The 25,075-nt window shown below is 38.0% G+C and overlaps 1 protein-coding gene and 1 long non-coding RNA gene across 3 annotated transcripts in view; one reads left to right on the forward strand and one right to left on the reverse strand.

Moving 5' to 3' along the window:
* The window catches only part of Snap25 (synaptosome associated protein 25), an 81,651-nt gene that overhangs the window by 7,891 nt on the left and 48,685 nt on the right, over positions 1 to 25,075 (reverse strand). The window contains exons 2-7 of one of the 2 annotated variants that reach the window (XM_046433074.2): positions 23,256 to 23,391; positions 21,291 to 21,332; positions 14,248 to 14,296; positions 6,555 to 6,672; positions 2,896 to 3,021; positions 237 to 381 (exon numbers count right to left, since the gene is read on the reverse strand). In XM_046433074.2, the coding sequence (XP_046289030.1) occupies positions 237 to 381; positions 2,896 to 3,021; positions 6,555 to 6,672; positions 14,248 to 14,296; positions 21,291 to 21,332; positions 23,256 to 23,327 (552 nt within the window). In that variant the 5' untranslated portion in view covers positions 23,328 to 23,391. Of the gene's footprint in view, positions 1 to 236; positions 382 to 2,895; positions 3,022 to 6,554; positions 6,673 to 6,846; positions 6,965 to 14,247; positions 14,297 to 21,290; positions 21,333 to 23,255; positions 23,392 to 25,075 lie in introns of both variants that reach the window. The other variant, XM_046433073.2, reaches the window with a different exon arrangement.
* The window catches only part of LOC131423785 (uncharacterized), a 41,615-nt gene that overhangs the window by 2,861 nt on the left and 13,679 nt on the right, over positions 1 to 25,075 (forward strand). Inside the window, exons 2-3 of the long non-coding RNA XR_009225837.1 lie at positions 195 to 13,403; positions 16,137 to 16,314. This is a non-coding gene — a long non-coding RNA (uncharacterized LOC131423785). The remainder of the gene's footprint in view (positions 1 to 194; positions 13,404 to 16,136; positions 16,315 to 25,075) is intronic.

Consider the following 25,075-nt stretch of genomic DNA (forward strand, 5'->3'; position numbering starts at 1 on the left):
TTTGATCCGTAGCACTCCACCCTCAAATCTACATTCTAATCTTCACTCAAGTTCTGTTGCTGAATCCTGTGGATTTTTGTTTGTTTGTCTGTCTTAGAAAATTAAAAGCACAATTTCCAGCAATTAATATGCTTGAATCCAATGTCAGGGAGTGAGGGTATTGTGCCCGTCACACTTCCTGTTGGTTGTTTCAGAAATGACAAGCAGAAACAACTTGTAGACTGCAGCATGCTCACCTTCTCCATGATCCTGTCGATCTGGCGATTCTGCGTATCGATCTCATTGCCCATGTCCAGGGCCATGTGACGGAGGTTTCCAATGATGCCGCTCACCTGCTCCAGGTTTTCATCCATTTCATTTTCACGGGCATCATTTGTTACCCTAGGAGCCACAGAGCAAGTTTTAGAAGATCGAGGGTGGGAAAAACCTTGAATATTAGACTCAACGCTTAGGGAAAGTCTGGACCTCGAAAGCTTCCATGTTCTCTATCTTAAACCTCTATCCAATACAAGTACACGGTTAGCCTTTGTACATTCAACAATAATTTTTAAAATTGTGTTTAGAGCTGGGGATATAGCTCAGTGGTAGAGTCTTTTGCTAGCATGAGTGAGGTTCTGGCTTCAATCCCCAGAATTGCTAAAAAACAAAACAAAAAACCCAAACATACAAAAATTGCATGTTGAACCCTTGAATTTTTAAAGAAAGTATACTAAATAGATTTATCTACTTTTCTGACTTACACCAGCATATCATCTCTCCTTTCATATATATGATTTCTATACATTTTATTCTTTAAGATAAAATCATTTTAGATAGAGAGACTCTAGTTCAGAGAAGGAAAGTGGAGCTAAATAGAAACTGTGCTTTCTTTTTGAACCCAAATCTCCAGGATTCAAATTGAGAACAAAAGAAAATGCTTATTATGCTGAGTTAGTGAGTATCTCACCTCTTTTCCCACTTGGAATCAATTATCAGTGGGAAGAGTAAGGATAATTACAGTCTGCCCTTTAATCCTGCAATGGGAACTCTTTATTGAAGATGATTTTTATTTGCTCAAATTTTAATGCAAAGGGTTTTTATTATGGGTATTGTGAATGGGTGATTTCAGAGCAGAAAGCTGTGATAAAATATGGTTTGGGTTTGAATGGGGTAGATGTGGAGAGGAAAGAGTTGGCTTACAAAGCACCTTACCATTTTTTCCACATTCCAATGTGAAGGCAAAGAAAATACTTTATTTCAAATAACAAGTGTTTATTGCATACAGTAAGCACTACTCTAGATTTTCCCAAAGGAATAAAAAATGTTCAGAGAAATTAAAATCCCTCCCCCTTGGGTAACATCCAATGTAGTCTGACCCATTATGATTTTTCAAGTAGTCCAGGCCAGAGAAAATTCAAATATTAAGGGAGAAATTCCTAGATATTTTTCTTATAGGGAAAAAGCTTAATTTAATAAATGACCACCAATAAGTACTACACATCCTAGTTCAATGGTTGTCAACTCTTGTTGAATATTAGAATCACCTGAGGAGCTTTAAAACCACAGATGCTTGTGTTGTTTGTCAAGATTCTGAATCAACAGGTGTGGGCTGGACATAGACATTCCTTTATTTTTTAAAACTCTCCCCAGTTGAGTCTACTATGTAGCCATTGCATTGAGAACCCATTGGTCTGGTTTCCCTAGGAGAAGATAGAGGTAGAAAGAGAATTCTCATCTGTGAACCTACAGGTGCATTATCAAGACCTTATATGTCAGTGACAGTGACCCATCATTTCAATCACAGGGGTACTATGTGACCAACAACAGTTATGATGGCCTGGGAATAGGTAGTTGTGGAAACAATTGCCCTAACCCTGACTGAGCCCTGGTATTGTAGTCTATAAAAAGAAACATGCTTTTTCTTTTCATAGGAAATATTTAGTTATTATTCTGTTTTCTGGTATCCTAAGAGCTATCTGAATTCTGAACTGGCTGAACTGTGTAATTGGAGGTTTTTAAAAGAGGCATTTATTTTTTTCCTCAAAAGAAATGGTTATTAAGCAGCTCATTCACTGTTTTCTATGTTCACCCCAAATCTATGCTTTAACTTTCCTTGCTCTATGTTCTGAGACACTGACCTCCATGACTGTATCACCCAGCTTCTCTTACCCTCTGGGTTCCAATGGGTTTGGCTAATGGCCTGGGAGATTAAGGAAGGCAAGAGGAGTGAAGTGTTGTGACATTTGTTTATTTTCTGCATTCCCTGCTAGATTTGGCTGTGTCTGCATTTCTCTACCCGTAGCCCCTTGTCACAGTCATAACTATTGTTGGGTTCTGATACCAGCTCCCTTTCCTGTCCCTTTAGATGGTAATAGCTTCTTGTTATTGCTAGTCCATAAGTGCTCCACCATTTATTGTTATTAATCCTGCCTAAACCTCTCTATAAGCTTTGTTCAACTAAACCCATGGGATGAGATGCCCATCAACTGCCACACTGATATAATGGATGTGGTCATGTGATTTGCTTTATCTAATGAAGCTTGGGCAAATATGACACAAGTCAAGGCTTGCTAAGTGCTTGTTCATTAGAGCTTGCCACCTTGGTATGCTGCTATCACCATAAAGACACCTTGATTATTCTTCTGGAAGACCATGTGGAGGAGGACAGAAGTATACCACTGACAGCTGCAGCCAACCACCACACAAGTGAGTGAGACCCTCTTGGATCATCCTCTTGCATCTTAGTTGCAGGAAGCAGGACGAGTAAGCCCAAGAGAGGCTTGTGGAAGAGACTTCTGGCCAACATATAGACTCATGAGTAAAACAATGGTTGTTATTTCAAGATTCACTCAGTGTTGGGGTGATTAGTTATTCAATAATAGGTAACGGCTGAAGTGTGGAATGCATGAAGCTCACCTGCGGATGAAGCCACCACTGATGGCCATTTGCTCCCGTTCATCCACCACACGAGCAGGCTGGCTGGCCACCACTCCATCCTGATTATTGCCCCAGGCTTTTTTGTAAGCATCACTTGATTTAAGCCTATGCAAAAAAGAGGGTGAGTGACAAGGCATAGGGTGGAGCAAGCTCATGGCAATCATCACCTCTTCAAGCGAAGAACCGAACCAAGCAAATGAGTTTTAAGTTGAGGCATTAGAGAATACCGATATATCATAATCTGGACCCAAACAGTTGGCCACCACCATGCCTCCACTACTCATCATTCATTTTCAATTGAGTCGATTGCAATGGTCAAGACTGCAATCTTTGGTTTGTTTTGTGGTTTAATTGGATTTAAGATAAAGATTGAGGTAGCTGGAGAACATTCAGTTTTATTTCAGTGACATGGTTATATTTTGAGACACAAAACACAGAAAGAACATACTGGCAGACATACACAAAACAAGACTGCCAAGTAGGGTGTGTACATCACACCACAGCAACACAGTGTCATCAAGAAAAACATACTTGACCAAGTTTTTACACCATCATGCAAAGATCCCTGTTAATATGTTTTCCCTAACACATATGTGGAACTAACATTTCCAGTGCTTCATGAAGGACATAAAGGATTGGTGGTTGGCCAAGGGTGATGGTCTTTGAGGAGTTTCTAGAGAGATTTGAATTAGATAATATATCGGTACTTCCAAACAGTCACCATACATCCAGAGTTGATGTACAAACCTTTGTCCACAGAGACAAAAAGTAAAAGAAGCATAGTGAAATGAATGCAGGAAAATAGAAGAGAGAACAAGCCACCTAGCACCAAAAAGGGAAACCCATCTTATCTCTTCTTCATGCACCAGCTACAGGCATGAGTGGAAAGTGAAGCATTCTCATTTAAGCCAAACTACTCCCGAAGTTGACCATTCCCGAAAAAGGCACTAGCAGGACAGTAATAGCCTTCGTGAGGATTTGAAACGCAGTTCAGTAGCTTCTTTGATGGGCTGAAGGGCAGGGCGGAGAATGCTTACAAACTCCTACTTCCAACTATCCTGGGGTTGTGACGGAGGGAGAGTGGTTTGGAATCAGTGTGGTCTCCATGGGCTGTATTTCACTGAGCTGCCTTGGAGAAAAACTTAAAATCCAGGCATACCTATTGTGCCCAATAGAAACATGTGCAGCACATTTTGGTGGGTGTGTTGTAATTTAAGGCGATCAAAGATGTTTTTAGGTTCTTTGCATAGTAGAAACCATATGTTTTTAGTCCAGAAACAAAAGACATCCTTTGGTCCCATTTTCATAATTTTTTTTTAAAGTTACAAAACAGCAGAATTTAACTTTTTTTTCTTCCCCTTTTACTAGAGGACCAGAGCCAGCTATTAAAACTAGCTCTAATCCTTGCAGATTGCAGACCAAGCAACCCTGGTGACAATTGGGAAAATGCACCAGTGGAATTTCAGCAACTCCCCGCAATTTAGTGTATAATATTGTGGCCCTTTGAGTAGTCAGTCAGACATTAGCGCACCAAGGGACCATGGGCTCACTCAAGGGGACAAGATCCCCAAAGTAAGTTTTGTAGAGTTTAGAGTCTGGCTTTATCCCCACATCTCCCCATCTCCTCCTTCCTTGGAATAAAGGAAGTTTTATGGACTTTCTGATGTTTTCTGCTATGTAAAATATCTGGTACACCATCTTTGGCAAAGTCAAAGGAGGGGGAAATATGCGTTTCCAGAAGAAGGCAAACCACTGCACCCACAACTCTGCACATAGACTCACATCACTGCCGTACATCTACCATAGTCCTTCGAAACATGCTGAGACAGGGCAAAGCCCTCAAATAGTCCAGGGCACCACCAGCCACTGCATTGTGACACATGGTTTTTAAAGCATTATTTACACGCAATAGGGAACACTTCGGTCAAGCTTTGAAGCTCAGTTAGGGTCTCTTGTGCATTAAGGAATTAGCGACCACTTTTATGTGGAATCGTAGGGGTGGTGTTTCATTGGAACCTTAGAATCCATCCCAGGGAGACCTGACTCCACCCTTTCTTCACACATAGTTGATGAAGGGCGAAAATGAATCTGTTGGAATTCACCACGAAACGGAAGGAAATCTCTCGTGGGGGCCAGTTGCCACTGGAAAGGATATACAATCAAATCTTGACTAACTGGAATGCTTGCTAGTGAGTCATTTTGGTAAATTTTACGACTTTCTTAATGAACAATGGACTGAAGAAGAAATTTTGTTTCAAGGGCAATTTTGTTAGACCCCTGAGACAATTTTCTGCCTGGGCATCTTTGAGTAGTGGTCATAATCAAATTTTTCCAATGTTACTGTTGTGTTTGATGGCCTTTCATTTCATATTCTTCCTTTTTTTTTTTTAAATATGAAGACTATAAGAGAATGGAGACTTGAGACATTGCAAATTACATAGATTGTCTCAGGGTATTTTTAATTTGGGATATTATTATTATTATTATTTTGCTAAAAATAAAAGGGAAGAGGAAGTATATAGTTGAGAATTCCAGTTAGTTAGATTCCAGTTAATCAGACTTCACTGTAGATGATTCTTTCAAAAACATGCTTTTTATTTATTGGTAAATTGAGCCCCTCCCCCTCCTAAACAGGAAGTGGGATATTTTAAATCAGCCTCAAAGTTTAAAGGATGTGAATAGTCATATAATCTGCTAGAAACGACATCAATTTCTATTCTAAAAGCTAGGGCTAGGAGAGCTTTTAGGAGAAAAAGCTTCTTTTAAAAGGAAAAGAGGGAGGGGGTGAGGGAGATCAGGTAATGAGTTTAATTTTCCAAATGCATGTTGGACAATCCACTCATGCATTTTTTGCTTTCACTGCTAGTCAAATGAGACTATCTTCCAGAACCCTGGTTTCAGGTTCTTTCTGTTGCAAACCTTATAACCACATGTCACATTTCTGCTACATTCCAAAAAAGCGTTGCAGAACCTTAAGAACAGTTGAAAATTTTGTGATATTGTGCATGCAAAATCTACACATTTCAACATTTCAGCCAGTGTACGGGTTGCTCTTCCAAGGGGAAGAATTTGAGAGGGATGGTCCCAATCTGGGCAAGGATTGGGCACTTCACGCTGGACTGCTCACTGCCTCTACACAAGGTGGATCTCAGGACCAAATTTGGTAACAGGCGGGCAATGGAAAGGGAAAAATCTCTGACATAATCTAACTTGCAGAGTGCTTCCTTGGGCCAAATTACTTGCCTCTATTACTTTTGAAAAATCAAACATGTGTTTCTTATCTTCCAAACTTACCCATTCTCTATTCTAAATCCGCAATTTTGGTTCTTGGGGTTGGAGAAAACAAAGGTCATGGGGTGCCTGCGTCTCAAAGTACACTTTCTGGAAAATGTTGAAACGTTCATCAATAAAAGTTGCTGACAGTGAAGCTTTCACTGTAGTATGCCTGATTTTTAATGCATCAACAGTAACTCCCACTAATATCATCTATGCTATGAGATGAATGCATTGGAGACGGTATTGATCTGTTCTGCATGCCACATGCTCATCCTGCCTATGCGCCTGCAGGAATGAGCTTGTCAAGGCTTGGAGATGGGGCCTTGGAAAACCAAAGCTTCAGGCAGGCAGGCAGCACCTACTTGTTACAGGGACACACACAAAGCCCGCAGAATTTTCCTAGGTCCGTCAAATTCTTTTCTGCTTCTTTCATGTCCTTATTGATTTGGTCCATCCCTTCCTCAATGCGTTCCAGTTGTTCTGATTAAACACAAGTATTTTATCCCCACAGAATGAAGCAGATGGAAAAGGACAAAGAAAAAAAAGACAAAACTTCAGACATTCACTTTGACATTAAAAAAGAAAAAAAAAAAGAAAGAAAAAGAAAGAAAGAAAACTGGACGCCACAGATTAGAGCTGGTACCCAGTACCTACTTGTTACAAGGACATATGAAAAGGCCACAGCATTTCCCTAAATCTTTTAAATTTTTCTCAGCCTCCTTCATGTCTTGGTTGATATGGTTCATGCCTTCTTCGACACGATCGAGTTGTTCTGGTTAGGACAAAGGGATGACAGTGTGGAATGAATTTTTCTTGGGTTTCCAACAGAATATGAGAAATGACTACGTGAAAAAGGAATTTGAAAGAGAGAGATTACAATGCATTGTCCAAGAGGGTGCATTGCAGAGGGCTGCCGCTGCCCTAAGCGGGCAGACAGGAGGAAATGAACAAAAATGATGCTCAAACTAGTTTGTAGTTCAGACATGATGGGATGGGTCAGAAGGCCTGTTTGATTCTGAGTGTCCAGGGGGAAAGCACAATATATTCACTTACTCACACACCAGTGAAACTCCAAAGAAAGAAAAACAGGGTGTTAGTTTATATTTAAGCCATTCTTATTTAGTGCTACAAGAGGAAGTATCTGCTTCAACTTAAAATATCTGTATTGTTTTGTTTTTAAATATCCTTAACCAGATAAAGGTAGAAAATAGAATCCATGTTTCCCTTCTTCAGGAAAAACAGCAGCAGCAATAGCAATAATTAGCAATGGATATGGATCTTTTTTCTTCCTCTAAGCAGTGACTGTGTAGCCAAAAGTAGCCTATGGTCTGTTCTTGGTTTCCCCATATTTAATTCATAGAAGCTGTAAAAGAAAGTAATATCAACACAGCAATATTATCAATATTGGGGTATTTCAATTTGTCTTTCATCCTATGAGTCACTTGCCAAGAAAGCTTTGAAACTCATTTCATTTCTCTGGCTCCTGACTTTCCAGTGTCTATACTGGGGGCCCCCCAAAATCAACCCCAGGTAGACAGCAGGGAGAATAAATATCTCCTTGAAGAAGGGAGTCAGATTGGAACGTAGATGATTACTGTACCATTGCTGCAAGCAAAGCTGACCTTAGTGTATCTAAGACATAGATTGATAGACATAAAAATGAATCATATTTCTAGGTTGCCAGGGTTACATACATCAAGTTGATTAATTTTTCAAAAGTTGTGTCACCAAATTGAGGTAACTACAAGTTCAATGAAGGGATTTTTAAAATAGCTTTTAAAGCCATTAAAAGAGAGCAGCAAATGAGATGTCTTGGTTGTCTAATTACAAAACCTAATTACATTCCCATTCTTCTTTTCATCTATATTTTCATGCATGCATGCATTTGGATGCCTCCAGGAATACAGGCATGCTTAGAATAAAACTGATAAGTACATTTCCAGCCTAAGGGCATGAATAATCATGTAAAAACAATTTCACATTAAATTGTACAGTGGCAATTGTCATTTCAAAACCTAACTTGGATTCACTAGTGACCCAAACTATGAATTTGTAAAAAGCTTACTGTGTTCTGTTTTGTGGGGCTGAAGAACAAAATTCTGTTGATTAGGACTACTAACTCTGCTTTGCTTTTCAAAAGGACTGGCGAAAACAAAATCTTAGCATTTATCTAGCACTGGATATCTGGAGGAAATAAGACTACAGTGCTGAAGAGCTGGAAAACTTTTTGCTGATATCTTCATATACTTTATACTCTTGATATTCTAGGAGATTTTTTTCTTTTCTGAAGATTGCACTCCAGTTTCTTTCTAAGAATGCAATAGAGCTGGGCACAGTGGCACATGCCTGTAATCCCAGCAACTCGGGAGGCTGAAACAGGAGGATCGCAAGTTGGAGACAGGCCTCAGCAACATATTGAGACCCTATACAACTTAGCAAGACCCTGCCTCAAAATAAAAACAAGTGAAAAGGGTTCGAGATGTGGTTCAATGACTAAACACCCCTGGGTTCAATCCCTCATCCCTCCAAAAAACAAAACAACAACAAAAACATCCCAATAGATTAGATTGGGTCAAGTTAAATATTTGATTGAGGGGACTGGTGGTGGTGGGGGAAGGTTCAATGTGAAAGAGCTCAATGTCATCAGATGAGGATCATCATACCTATTGATAGAAATAGGGATGCTGAATTACAATCTAATAATTGCTAATGGTTTCCAGGTGTGCTGGGGTGTGATCGATGGCAGACTGAGGGAAAGCATGCTAGACTCAACCAGTGACAGCTGAAATCAGTGTAGGTTATGGCAGAGGGATGTACATTTAGGGGTTTGTCCTTCTTGAGGAGTTTCTCTTGAGTGAGAAAGCCAACTAACTTGTTTATTTGGCCAAATATCAACTCTCCCACAAGATTTCCAAAATGCCATCTGCTGTGCCTGCAGAAATTAGGAAATAGCATCTAGATATGTGAATTGGTCCATAAATGTTGAACTGAACTTGTACAAATGAATGAGCAAATCAAAATCCATATTTCAGAGAGTTGGGTTCTGCTATAAATTGCCAGGTTTGACTACAAAAAGAAAGGTTTGCAAAGGTTTGACTACAAAAAAGGAAATTCTGACAAAATTTTTCAGAATTTAATTGAGAAAACTGTTCAGAAAAGGGTTGATTCAGAAAAATATTTTATACCTGCCCATATTAGTTAAATGCATCTTTACATACAAATTATAAGTCAAACCTTTAATTTAAAAAATAGCATAAACTGTTTGTCACAGGTATTCTAATAATAATATTAATTTTTAGAGTCCAATGAGTTGTATTTCTGGGTACATTTGATATATTGGGGCTTCATAGCACTTGGATGATTTCTGTGAAGACATTTCTCAGGGAGTGGAGATGAAAACAACCAATGCCATTATGTCATTCTGGGGTGACAACAGCCTCTCTGATAATAGATATAATGAACCATCCAGGGTTGATTTCATCTTAGCTCTCTAAGCTTGCTTTCTGTCAATTTTATGTTGATTCTTAGAGACTGGGAGAACAACCTTTTAGGTTAAAAGAGGGCTTTCAAGACACAACATTCTATGTTGGCATAAAAGCTTGAACTTTCTTTTGCTTCGATATTTGAATGGTGATTTGTGATAGATCCACCAATGGTAGGATACTCTGGGTTCTAAGTTTACACATCCTTTCTACTGAGCTCATCTTAGTAAAACAACACAGGGCTCTTAGGATTCTCATTCTGTTTTTTAACACAAAACAAGACACAATAAAATAGCAAGACATTGATGCTTTGCTAGTGTGCAAGCCTTCATGAATACGTCCAATTTCAAGATGCTGCCTATGTGCTTTTCATTTTTGTTCACATTGATTAAAACAGAAAAATTCATGTAAATAAAGTTAAAGAGCCACATGCAATGAAAGGCTACTATATTGGCTAGCGCAGCCTTAGTCATTCCTAACTGATACTTGGTGAGTAAACATCAGCAAGAAGGATATTTTTTCTCAAATTCTGCTTTGTAGTGCCATGAACCTTTTAAGATTGTTGGCTGTGTCTCTGGATGGGGTTCTACTTTTTCTTCCCTCTGCCAGGAAGTGGTGGTCAGAAATTTCATTATTAGTTTGGAGTTCATCCCAGGATTGTTCTCAAAGAACTATAATAGCTATCAGAACAAACATATAATCCAGCAAAAACCAACAATAGAAACAGAGGTGAAAGGTTAGATCATCTTATGTTAGTGCCATGGTTGTTTTAGGGGGTTTCCCTTGGACACAAGTTTTGTAGGGAAAGAATAGTTCCAGGGCTTGGTATATTTCTTGTGATGTCTGTCATGCTCAGTGCTCCTTGGTGTGTCCTGATACCTGGGTAAAAAACAAAAACCCTATAAGTAATTTAACTGTTCAGCTAGATAACCTGCAATGGTCTGGCCTGACCTGACAGTGGGTGTATAATGTTTCTTTAGAAGGATGACTGTTTCTTGAGGCTCCTGAGCAGCTGCAAGGTAGAAAAAGTCAACATTTTTGGTGTTCAGGCATGGACAGAATTAGTAGAGCATAACTGAAGAGAAATTGCAAAGCAGTTACTGATTTAAAACAACTAAACATAGCACATGCAGAATTAAAATGCATTTATGACCGTAGTGAACACAGTTGTGCTTAGTTGTCATATTAAAAGGCCCTAAGTTCCTATGATAGTATAAATGGAATGTGTCCCACTTAACACTAGGCACAGATCATCCATTTTTGGTGGTCTTACAGTTGCAGGTTTCTCATCAGAATCGGTTTATTCACTACACATCTGGCAAAACTCAGGCTTATCCTAGGAAATACAGTGAACAGAAGAATTCGGCATTTACTCAGGAATGGTCACAAATGAAATGTTTTAGCTGAGAACACTCACTATCTCATGAAGAAACCTGTCAAACAAATATTCTATTCTGCTTCGCTTCTCAGATAAAGTATGCAAATGCATCTGGGAATCATCTGTGCTTAATACTCCAAGTTCATTTATAGTATTTTCCGCATCTTTATGTTAGTGTATATAGTTAAGGGGAAAAGGCATTATCCTGAATCTTTTGCCAACTTTCCCTCTGCTGTAAGTCTCCTTTTTCCATCCCTTCACATTCTGAATTACTAATTGAAAGAGCCAACAAGGTGGAATTGCTAATTATTCAAGTGTATTTGTTTCAATTTTGCTTTGGAAATAAGGTACCACTCTTCTATATGGGCACCTGCTGTTTAAATTTTCCTTTATTAAAAAATCAACGATTTACTGCCTTCTGAGTTTCAAAGCTGGGACACTGTTGCACAGATCAAGCCAACAAGTCTTATAATTATAGAAAATCTATCTGGGGAGCTCTGTAGACTGGCACTGTTATTGTAGTGCCTTCAAAATAGAACTCCACTAGACCCTGTTATTGGCATATGCATTTGGACAATTTATATTTTTAAAATTGGACGGAAAGCATTGGGGTTGATGTTCAATTGGTTTTACAGAAGTATTTCTCTTGTAATTGTTTGATATATATATTTTTGAAAAGGTTTAATGCAAAATAATGTAACAACAAAAGTGATTTTATGACAGCCATGGGGATGTGCCCTCAAGGCTCCTTTTAGAAGACTCTCCTGTGAGAAGTAGAGTTAGCTGTGCACTTGGGAACTGCTACAGCATTTATGTTGAGGTCATGTGCTCCCTGGGATGCTTCAAGCCAGTGACTGAGTACAATTGGGACTACCAGATCTGAAACATATATGACCAAAAATAGGGCTGTTCCAATGGGTGATTTCTGTTCGTGGACTTCCCATCAGCCTGGCTGAGACTTTTTCCAAGCAGTATTACAATTTGAGGCTCTCCCTACCCAATTCTCCTTCCTTCTGCTGATATAGGTATTGGATCCATAAAATCCTTAAAAGTCTAAACGTTCCACTTACCTATCTCTGCTCCCTTTCCCTTTGACCCATCACAGACATGTCCCCCCCAAATCTCTTATACTTTGTATTGTTCCTTAGCATTTGCTTCTTAGAGGACTCTAAATAACTTATCTTCCTGTCTCCACCCCAACTTCCCAGATGTCAGTAAAGATTTACTTTATTTATGGTATTGATTGCACAACATTTATTTCATGGCCATACCATAATTAGTTTAGTTCATCTCCCTGCTTTCAGATAGGTTGTTTCTAGCCTTACATGCCTACAAGTAAGCCATGTACATTTTTCTTTGAGTAACTGTAAATGCGTGTCTCCACTGTCAAATTCTAGAAGTAGAATGTCTTGATCAAAATCAAGACATTTTAAATTTTAAGGTATCATAAATTACTCTTCAAGAAATTTATAACCTTCTACAGCATCCATCTATAGAATAAGCGTTTTTGTTTTCCCAGCATATTCATCACATTGGTTAACATCAATTTTCAAAATTTAAGTCAGTCTACTAGATAAAGGATAGTATCTCACTACCATTGACGGTTGAGACCCAGTTTCGTATGTCTATTTGTAAACTGATGATTCCTATCTTATGTCTATTTTTTTTTTCTTTTGATTGCTCTTTTCTTTAAAGTTCTGTAAGGGCTTTCTATATTTTGGGAAAACATTTTTAGGCCTGATACCTATAGGGCAATTGTCCAAATTTGAAATTTATGCTTGGAGTTTATTGGGACCTCTGCTGTGAATAAGTTTTAATATTGATATTTGCCACCAAACAAGACCACAAATATTATGGCCTTACCATTTTAGGTGCCACTATAGAATATGGAGATGCCATACTAAAATGCCAGCTTCCTGATTTTCACTGCTTTTAGCATTTCCATCATGAGTTTTAAAACAGGCCAAAAGTTCAAAGAGAAGAGCCTCTAATCTCTGTTCTCCAATATGTGTACAATATGACTTCCATGTACATGTAAAAATGATTGCACCCTAACCAAATTTCCTCAGATAGTGTATTGTTTGTTTAAAATAATCACAGTTTGGTTCATTGTTGTTGTATTCTTTCCATTTTATTTACAACACTACTTTTTATCCTTTTAGCAAATTCTAAAGTGTAGTGATCTTTAAAAAAAATCACTAAATAACTAGGAAATATTTGTGTTGTTGTTTTGTTTTAAACAGTACAAGGTGATGGAACATTTTGCTCCTCTTACCACAGACATGAAATGTCAGCCATTGTATGGCTAGGAACCAATGCCTTTGGCTGTTAATAGATCTGCTATTGCTGAGGTATGAGTGTGAACTTGATGTGGTGATGACAAATCATTGTGTAGAAGTAATGTTTTCAAATGTGCAACTCTAGTTTTCTTAAAGTGAGATTTGGTTCCTTACAGTAATTATTTAGTTTTTGTTTCTATTTAGTATTTAATGGTCTTTGGAGGAAAAAAATAAAAGAGTGATACATATACACACACACATATATGCAAGATAAGATTTTCCATATTTTGAAATAAGTCTATAGCATAAAGGTTAAACTTTTAAGATAAAATAAAATAGAATGTACTTAAATAATGATAAGAAAACAGGCCAAATATTTCAATTGATTTAATTTTCTATTTTCCAGATCATTTCCCTTTGCTTATATCCTGTTAAAAATACCTTCTAGTTATTTAAGGAATCTCCATAGTGACCTGAAAATCAAAACTGCCAGATAATAAATTAGGATGGCTAAAAGAAGTGGACAATGTGATTTATAACATTCTCATCCTATCAAGGTGTGAAGGGACCCAAATTTGTACAAAAGTTTGGGGGTAAGGAGAATAAAAAAAAATCATACACTGTTTAAAATCCTATTCTTTAAAAAATACAAACACATGGCTTTCCCATCAGGATTCTGTTACTCCAAGAGATATAACAAATAGTATCATTCATTCAGTCATGAGAAAGATGTCAGCATTTCTACATGTTTATCAGTCTTTTCAACAGAGAAGAAAAATCAGCAAGATGAAAATTCTAGAACCCTCAAACTCACATATGTGTGTAACACATGCTCAAATGGCCTCCTGTGGATGCACAAAGAATTTAAAAAAAAACCACTTTATTTAAATTTCTTACTGAAGAAATCTGAACTTACCTCCTTGTTCATCCAACATAACCAAAGTCCTGATACCAGCATCTTTACTCTACATTCCAATAATGGTAGCAAAGTTGAAAAGGAGTTAGAGGGAGAAAAGAGAGAAAGAGACATCAGTAAGGGGACAATTAGCCCTAGAAATGGGAAATGAAGAAGGACCAAAGAAAAAAGGGAGGAAATATGGTGAGAACATTAGGGGTTGGGGAGGGACTCATAGGAATGAGTACCCTGTGGACTCACTCTATCAGTGATCTTAGGGGCCGAAGGAAGGGGTGAGGTAAAATCACCACAAGTAGAGCCTGGGAGGGAGCTTCCAAAACATGAAGTGTGTATTGGCATACACACACTTAAAATTATAATGTAATTTTATGCCTTAAAAATAAAAACACCTAGGATTTTCATAACGCCAACCACAGAAAGCAAATCTTTCAAAATCCTCTAGACTGAATTTTCTCTTCTGGCCATGGGGAAGGTGCATAAGCATCTTGAGGGTGAGATGTATAGGTTTATTAGAGGAGAGCATGGCCTCACAGAAGTTGAGAAACACAGCCAGAAAGAAACTAATTTGCCTATTTTCTTTCTCTGGAGAGAAGTTCTATAAGATTTAGAAGAGGGAACAAAATCAGAAATAAGGGCTTTTTATTCTAAAAATCTAAAAGTCTATACAATGATATTGTGTGGGAAAAAAAAAAAAACAACAACAAAAATCTCCTGTCCAAGCTTACTGCAGTTCCTTTGTTAAGAAGAAGTCTTTAAAAGTCACTTCTCCTCTCATTCCTTATTATCCAAATAAACCAACACCACCTGCATTATTGGGACAGGGGGAGTGGGAGTTAGGGAGCAAGGGAGAAGGAACAAAGATACATGTATTGCTCATACTTAGGGATCACAGGTTCTAGGAATTCTATCCAGTTAAATAAAGACTTTCCATTTCACAGGGTGACTTTTAATGAATATAAAATGGCATTGCCTACAGTTTAGATTAATTAGTTTTTCAAGGAAAGCTCATGGAAACCCACAGAATAAATTGACTTACTTAAGAACTAAGAAAGAAAGGGAGATGTTAGTGGGGGCTGACAATTAAATTCCAGTCGTGCTTCTCAAAAGTCAAACAAAACACTGGAAATAATCACTGTGAGCCATTATAAACTCATCATTTTAGAGTAATCATGCAGTTAACGCCCTAGGTCACAAAAACCTATGTTGTTTTTGAGCACATTTTGACAGGCTTTCGTGGCCAAGTCAGAGTGTGGTAGAGAGAATGATGGCCCAGGGTGACATCAGGAGAGTCACTGAGAGCACAGATTCTAGAGCAGATTCAGGGCTGGAATCCTGGTGATTTCATTTCCTAGCTGCAGGACTTTGGAAGAGTGTCCTAACTACAAGGTGCCTCAGTTCTCTCATTTGTGACACAGCAATAATGAGTTTATACCTCATTGAGTTTCTTACGTGAATTCAATAAATGAATAAGTGGAATGTGCTAGAATGGAGCTTGGTGTATAGTTAGCATGACATGAAGTCTTTTTAAGATAAATGCATTTAAAAAATGCATCTATAGAAGAATATCTAGGCCAACTAAATATATCATCATTACCTTCCACCATCAGAAGTTTCTAGATCACTACTTCTCAAATTTGAATGTGCACATGGATTACCTGTACATGAATAGTCTTGTTAAAATTCAGATTCAGATTCAGTAGCACTGGGATAGAGCCTGACATTCTGCATTTCTAACAAGCTCTCTGATGCATGCTGATGGTGCACGGACACATACTGAGCAGCAAGATTCCAGAACATGAAAGACATTTCAGTCTTTTCCTTAAATGTGTTATAAATGAACTTCTGTCTATAACAGCCTGAATTGTAATGACTTCTTTGCCCTTTTTCAGCATATTTTAGCCACTGCTTATGAGACTAAATTACAAAAAGCAGATGGCATATAGATGTGACAGTGGAGGTTCTGTTGAGGACAGAGGCAACTCAGAGAACAGTTTCTCCTTGAGGACACAATCAAGGCTTGCCTGAGGACTCTGCTCCATTCTACTGGTGACCATTGGTGGGAAAAAGGTTAGTGGTCAGATCAACTCTCATCTATTTATACATTTTGATAGTCTGTTAGACCCATTTATTTTATATGAATCCCTGCAAGTATAATTTCACATATGTTCAATTTGGTGCTAAGTGTTTCTGCACTAGAATGACTCATAAAACTAAAAAATGTGAGAGTGTTGGAAGTTGCTCTGATCTGGCAGTACAGGAGCAGAGAGCACTTATCTGAGGTAAGGAAAGCTGGGGTATGCTCTTAGCTCAGCCAGAAGCAGCTGTGAGACTAGAAGAGTCATGCGACCTGTCAGGTATTTTTCCCTACTGAAGATCAGGGTGAGATGCAGTCAGATGGTGTGGATGGTTGGCTGGTTCATTCGCTTCCTTGCTTACTCATTCCTCCATTTGCTTATTTACTTGTTTGTGGTACTGGGGTTTGAACCCAGGGGTTTTTGACCAATGAGCTATACCCCCAGTCCTTTTCCTTTTTTATTTATTTAGCAAGACAGGGTGACAATGTCTTGCTCGGTTGCTCAGGCTGAACTTGAACCAGCAATCCTCTGCCTCAGCCTCTCAAGTAGCTTGGATTAGAGGTGTGCATCATTGCACTTAGCCTCCTCCATTCATTTAGTGTTTAACGCATTCACTATTTTGTTTATTTACTCATTTGTTCCTCTGTTCCATAATTGTTTATTTGACCTCTACTCTACCCAGGCACTAAAGGCAGGGGGAAGACAAATACATGGCTTCTCCATCTCAGCTGGTCCCTATGCAGAAATGGAATCAATCTGGGAGTCAGAAATTCTAAATTCTAGACCTGTCTTTGCAGTCCTGTGGCTTTCAACCCAACTGTTCTGTGTCCCAGCTTCCCCAGCAGTTAAATGGGACAGTAAAAGCTCCCTTACTTCCCACAGTCTTTATGAAGATAAAATGAACTACAGAAGGCTAAAAGTTAGTTCAACTCAATGGGAGGCTGTGCTAACTTCAGGAAGAAATACATTAAAATGCAGGATTTAATTTGAGTGGAATCTCAATCCATTAAGAACAAGTTGCTTCGTTTTTTTAGATACTTCTTCCCCCCCCAGCGTTAAACTCTCAAATAAAATAAATAAATAAATATAGTAGGAGGTGCTGGTGGAAGGTAAATTAACTGCTCTGGAATCATGTAGTCCTGGGTTTTAATTTCATCTCTGCCATTTATAACTGTGCATCTTGAGCAAATTATTTAACCCTGTGGCCCTCACATTTCTTCATGGTAAAATGGAGATGAAGTAGTAGTAAAATGTGGCTACAAAGATGGAATTAGATCAGCTATGATAGTGATGATGGCTTTAAGATCAGGCAGGACCTGACATGTGGTAGGTTCTTAGTAAATGTTAGAATTTACATTTGTTTCCATTGTTTTACTGATAACTTCAATCAAAATAACTGGGTGTTCTTTGGGGAAAACCAAAAACTTAGAGGTTGAGGCATGGATGAGGGTAATACTTCAGGAAGACAGAATATTACTTTCTCCTATTCCTGAAAGAATACTTTGTTTTAATAGCTAGGAGTGAGAAGAGGTGGTTCTATTTTTACCTTAGCTCAAGTCTTGGTTTCCAAGATTGCTTGGAAAATAGCCTATGTAAAAATGGGAGAAGTCGGAGATAGGAGGGATTTTCTTCTTTATATTTCTTTCTTTTTAAAAAAGATTATTTCTATATTTTTATTGTGCTGTTTATATTATTTATTTATTTTTACACATGAACTAAGACAATGTTTATAGAACATTTTCAATTTTTCCTTTTGTCATTTTGAAATGCTATCCCCAAAGCCCAATACATTTGACCTAAAAGCTAAGACACTAAAGGAAGTCTCTGGAGTCCCAAAAGATCCCACATCTACATATCTGAAAACAACTGCCCAACCTGAATGTTTTCTAGCACAGGGTCTGTCATAACACAAGCACAGCTTTTAGAATGTTTATTCCCTTCCCATGGCCAGAGTGTTCTGAAAGATCAGTTGGAATAAAAAGAAAAGATGCTAAAACATTCATGACAGGCTAGTGGTTCAATAATTACTCCATGAAAGCTGTGTAGTGCTTTCCAATCTGCTTGCCCTAAAGCAGGGTGGCTTTTCCTGGGCCTAGTCTTCATAACTCAAGGCATTAATGTGTAGCCTTCATTTCCTGCACTTAGCATTAGCAGAATTAACTTTTTTTTTTTTTTTTTTTTTTTTTGCCCAGAATCAAATGTCTCTCCTTGAGAATACCTTCATGATTCTCCTACTAGAATCAAATATTCCCTCTTCTGTGCTTTCTAGGTAGGTACGACCTTGCATTTGGAGAATTATTTGCCTCTCTGTTTCCCTGAAAGACATCAATATATATCTTCTCTCCTATCAGCAGAGTGAGGCGTTCAGTAAATATTCATTGAAATGTGTCCACCAAATGCAAGTTCCCAAGTCTAGGCTGGAAAGCAAGTGCTACAGGATTTTAACCTTTTTGCCTGTCTACAGTATTCAGTTTTTCTGAACTTCTCCAGGGATCTCTGGGTAACTTTATATTGTCCTTGAAATGCTCATGGCTTCTATTAAAAAGTGCCTCCCCACCCAGCCACGATGTTATACCCTGGAGTCTATTAGGGATGGTGCAAAGTTGTATATTCCACTGAAAGTGGAATTGTTTGCCCTAGGGAGGCTTCACAATTTTAGTAACCTTTGAGACTGAATTTCAATAAGGATTCAGTTCAATTCAAATTATACAGCACTGATGAACTTTGGGATCATGGGCAAGATCCTGGTATTTCAAAGCTCAGATTTTCCAAATGATTTCTGTCCTTGATGAATATTTAATGCTGATTCTCTTTAAAGAGAATTTCCTTTTTGATTGAAAAGCAGAATATCATCTGAATAGCCAATGCCCTAGATACGAGGGGGTTTTGACCATAAATATAAAATAACCCAGGAGGAAGTAAGAAAAAATCAATTCTAATAATGTCTTGCTCACAATTTCCTAAGGATGGAAAGTCTAATAGCCTCCTCTTATTTATTAGAGGTAGGAGATTGCTTCCATCTGTTTTGTTTCTTGTTCTAAGATGCAACTTCATGCTTGATCGAGAAACACTTTGGGAGAAACAAAAACACATAATTTGAGAAGCCTACTTCCATCAATAGAGCTTTGGAAAATTTTTTGTTTCTTAGAATAATTTAGAGCAGACACTGATTTTTCGAGACTGGCTGACACAGTTTGCAATTTAAGAAGACATGAGAAAGAAAGTGTTCATGTCCCAAAGATTCTGAAGGGTGAGGGGTTAGTCAAGTTGGTGGCACTTGGTCCACCACTCTCCACAGTCTGGGCAGGATTCCAACATTGCACAAGCAGGCAAATTGGTGACAGTCCTGGTATTTAGAAATGTACATTACCTGCGCATATGCATAAACAAAAATGAGAAATAAAACTGGAGGATGTGGTCCCAGGTCATAAAGTATATTATAATGATAGTTTAATAGTATACAATAAAATAATTACATCAGTGGACTTCAGGGCACTCTTCAGGTTCATGTCAGAGCCCATATAGAAATTTCATTAATGTGTCCTCCTTTCATTCTTTGCTCATGAGAAGCTGGGGGAGAATAAAGCCACATTGAGAGACTTGCCAGCACTCTTAGATTTAGAATATCTGTCTCCTTCTTGCTCCTCAAGTGTTTCTGCATGAACAATGTTCCCAGAACACAGTAAATAAACATTTCTCATTTAGAGATGGAAGGCTGCTTTCCCTTGCTGGGCTGGGAGGGGGCAATTTGTGCTACGTAGCAGGCTCAAAGACTTATTTCTGAAATACCAGATTTTTTTTTTAATTTTAGGGAGCTCATTATTGCCACCTTCTCCCCATTCCTTCTGTGGCAATTCACATCTAGCCATGTTTCTTTCCTAGGTGAGAAGCTGAAGCTGCAGAAATAAGGAAGGACGTCAACACTGTAGCATGAGTGGCCTTTCCTTTTAGCCTTTGTAAAATTTATCGTTTTTCCTTTCATGTCATTGCATATGCAATTGACAGTAGCATGAGGTGGGTAGGCTCATTTAATCATTCTGCTACAGAAAGCCCAAGATCTTTAAAAACGATAATCACACATGAATTTATACATTGATAAGCAGCTGCATTCAAAGCACAGCTGAAACAGCATCTCGCTGAATAAAAACTATTAGGCTTGTTTTATTAGGTTAAGATAAATATAGTCCGACTCATTCTTTTCCCGCTTCATCTCTCCCAATGGGCAAGTTCAATTAATCCATTTATTCTTCCTGGTTGACTGCTGCTCTACCAAATTGGAATGAGTGAGGTTTATTGCAAATGCCCTTTTGATTCCATTATTGCTATCTGCCCTATTTTACCCATTTAAAAATAGTTTGGGATTCATTAACCATGCCTTGCAAATGGATGTGCAATCCAGAGTCAGGAATATAAAAGAGCTTTTATATTTATATTATTGGCCTTGATTTTCTCTTTGTTTAAGATTTTTCCTATTTTTCATAGATTGTTAGTGCCTGACTCTAAATATAGCAGTTTCTGAAAATGATATACTTATATAGTTACCTAGTTTAAAAGTCATAAATATTGCTGAAGTCAGAACAGAATTTCAAGATTAGTTGTAATATACAGGCATCAAAATTGTTACAAATGAAGATTTTTATGTAGATCATTCCTTTATATAGTAAAATTTGCTCTGCTTAATGCGACTTCAATCTTTTCTGATTTCTTGGGAGCACTGGCTTAGAAATACTATACTTTTCTGTATCCCAAACTATAAAGGTGGGCTGGGGTGGGAGGCAGGGTGAATTCACCTAGACGGCTATTTGGCAAGTTGAATATGGCATCTCTTTCATTTTGTGACTTTCTGGTAGGCTCTATTAACCCTGAAATTAATAAGATCGTGGCCAAGGGAATGTAGTAGGGGCTAGGAAAAGAACATGTCTACCTAAGGGATTAGTTTCTTTATTTTAAGATATAGTCACTCCTTACCTCTTCGACCAGTTGCAGCATACGACGGGTGCTTTCCAGCGACTATGATAAAAAAAAAAAAAATACTATAAGTGCAGGAACCAGAGATCTTGAAAAGCCAGAAATACTTTCTTCACTAGAGAAATACAAAAGGGTCCCTGTCACATATTATTTTATATTTGCAACCGAAATACAAAAAATGTCTTTCCATTTTCAATCTCTTTCCTATCGGGTTTTCTACATGATCGGATTCCCTAAAGCAATTACATGAAAGCTTAATCTTCATAAAATCAAAGCCATATGAAGCCGATCTTGATATCAAAGACAAAGTAATCTGGAAGAGATAATTTTGCATGCTCAGGATGCATGAAAAATTATCTCAAATACTCAGAGGACTAATCTGGCCTCCCTCGGCTAAAAATATTGAATTTTAAACACAAACATAATTTTTCATGAATTGAGATGAATATAGCATCAAGTTTCTTAGAAAGCTCCTAGAAACACAATTGGAAGTTGTTATCAATACAAATTAAACTGTCGCCTTAGGGTGGAAAAAAAAATCAAACATGTTTGAAATAAGTAGCCTATAGGAGACAGCTATAATAATTATCTTCATTCTTAGATAAGAAAAAATTCAATGGAAAGTCTGAGCTCAGTGCTTGTCCCTCAGGCACAGTACTGTCACTTTTTTCCTAGTTCCTCAACAATACTAAAATCCAAGAACCAGTGTGATTTCTCAAAGCTATGCTTTCACATGACAAACTTATTTTGGACAAGATTCTGCAGGAACTTGAAGGATGTTAACTTTCTTAGAAAAGACTTAAGTAGGTTGCTCTTTGAAGTAGTACCTCTCTGGACAAAATATATAAATATGTATGCATGTATTAAAATTTATTATTTTGCTAACATAAAGGATGAGTAGCACAGAATTTGCAAACAAGGAAATATGCAACACTATTGTAAATTTCTATTTTTGCATAGTTTTGTTGGTGCATTGTAGTTTTACATAATGGTGTGATTCAATGTTATATATTCATATGTGCACACAATATAACAATATAATTTGGCCATATTATAAATTTCATATAGACAAATTGATCCCCTCTGAAAACTTTGTTGGTTTTGGAACTCTTGTAACCATAGCTAAAGATGCCATGAACTAGTGTGGTCCTGATATGAATGTTGGTGGATGTAAGAGGAAAATGAAACGAGAACATATATTGGAACTTGGCTCATTGGTCAATAAAGAAAGTAATGTCTTTGCTGAAGAGAATCATAGTTTTCAAATACTGAATGATTTTCCTCATTTTTTAATAAACACACTTTTAAGTTTCATCTGAATTATTAACATTTTCTCTATTGTCTTAATTCTAGGTAATTAACAAAACAATAAACAAGTGTGATTTTTAATGTTTGCAGATTTTGTGGTGTAATTATTCTTGCCCTGTCTTATTTCTAACTACAATGTGATGTTACTGAACACAGAGGTGGGGGGATTTGTAGTAACACATGGTATCCCATCCCACGATACAATAGATGTCAATAACTCAAGAGCATGGATAACAGTAAAATGTGGTAAAATAATTAGGAAGTGATGAGTTTTGAGTATTTATTACCTTTAATTTTAACATCATCTTTCTAATTATTAGATTATATGATTCAATATAATACCTTTGTGTTGAGCAATCAGCAGGAAAAGTTCCTAACAACCAGCTCTCAGAATTGAGCTAGGTCCAGCACACCAGTGCTTGCAAGACACCCATAGGCAACACTTTTCTTAGAGGACTTTGACTTCTTAATATTTCTAGAAATTGAGAATTAGGATCTAGACATCAATGAGTACATAAGTTTTATAATAAACCCAGTCTAGTCTGCAAAAGCCTTGGGTATGTCATTATTTTTTAAAAGTTAGAAATTAGAGGAAAGTTTTTCCCAGAACCGGAATTCCCCTTCCTTTGCTCATCCTCCCAGGTCTCTGTTTCTCACCTCATCAGCCAACTGGTCAGCCCTCCGCTGCATCTCCTCCAGCTCATTGCGCATGTCCGCGTCTTCAGCCATGGTAGCGGTGGGGGGTGGCTGAGTGCCTGGGTTGGGCGGTCAGTGATGCGTTTGGCTGCAGAACCTGGGAAAAAGCAGATTTGAAAACATGAGAGCTTGTAGAAGTATGTGCAGTGTGGGCAAAGATCTAAGTGGCCCACATTCTTAGATGATTGGCCCCATAGCTCAATCCAAGACCGAAAGCACATCACACTCTTTGGGGATCAACACAATTATGCCGTTTCTCCAAAAGGTGCCATAAATGCATGTTTGTCTACTCTACCATGGTGCTATATGGCTACCATGGTGTTAAATGTGTCTTTAAAGATACGTCACACTTTTAAAAATTTTATCTGAACAGATTTATTGATGTATAATTGGCACACAGCAAATCTCACATATTCTGAAATGCACAATTTGAGAAGTTTTGGCATCAATATAAACCCAGGCAATTATGACCACATCAAGAAAATGAACATATCTATCACTCCCAGTTTTCCTTATACTCATTGTAATACTATCCATCCACTGCTCCCTACCCCATCCCACCCCTGTGCCCACAAATCTGCCATTCTACTTCCTGTCACTATAGTTTGTACTTCCTAGAATTTCATATAGAATAAGTCATAGGATATGTTATATAATTATAGTATATGCTATTATAATTATTTTGAGATTCATCCCCATTATAGCATGTATTAATAATTATTGATTTTAATGTTGAATAGTATTCCTTTGCATTTAGAGGCATTTAGAAGAAAAAGATTTTTTTTTTAATTTTGTCTCTTTCAATTGTTATCAGAAGTTGTCAGGAGGGTTTGTGTGTGTGGGTGAGACATTATCATTCCAAAGGGGAATGGATCTTAGGCCCTAAAATATGACCAGCTCATTTCTTGGCTACTCTTGAAATTCCATATGGTTGCAAATTATAGGCAGCAGGATTGAGATCCCTCTAAGAGCAAACTTCTCTCCTTCTATTGTTTCCTTCTCCTAACCTCTCTTCCTTCTCAAGTATTTGTTGAGTCCCCATAATACAGCAAGACAGTATTAGGCACTAGGAATATGGTGATGAACAAAAGACAGGCAGATTCACTATCTTCATGGAACTAGAGTCTAACTGGGAAAAATAGAAGTGAAAGAAGGAAATCAGATAATTCAGTGTGATAGTAATGGCACTAGGGGACATATCTGGTTCCTTGGGTGGCCCCTGGAGGCACAACAGGCCTGCCTAAAGAAGTCATGTGCCCAGATATTGCCATCAGAGGAATCGGGATAAAAGCACCCAAGGAAGTCTGGTGTGATAAAAACTTCTCTGAGCAGCACAGTTGTAGAAGGCATGGGCTCTTCTCTTCTCATCTGAGACAGTCAACTGTGCATTGGAATTTGTCCTTCCTCTTGCATGGCAGAACAAAGCCTTGGGGAAATGGTTGTCTACAGGAATTACACTTCCAGTCCTCATTGCGAAGAGGTGGTGCCATGTGGTTAGAGATGGTGCATGGATTGTAGTGGAAATAAAGCATGTCCCTGTCAGGCTGGAGCAGTTCAGATGCCAGTATTCCACTCCCTATCTCTTCTGACAGAAAAAATAGGGTCCCAGAGAACAGCTGAGCACGAGGCTGTGGGAACTTGGGTCTTCCAAATTCCTTTAGGGGGTGAAGTTGACTGCTGACCATAATACCTGAGCTCTTACATAGGTGAATGAGACACTCCTCTTGTGCTGCACCACTGGACATGTGAGCACATTATTTTGTTTTGTTATAGCAGCTGGT

Source organism: Marmota monax, unplaced genomic scaffold, assembly GCF_021218885.2.
Source record: "Marmota monax isolate L192 unplaced genomic scaffold, Marmota_monax_Labrador192_F-V1.1 WCK01_AAM20220418_F8-fsc00014, whole genome shotgun sequence".
NCBI classification, from domain to species: Eukaryota; Metazoa; Chordata; class Mammalia; order Rodentia; family Sciuridae; genus Marmota; species Marmota monax.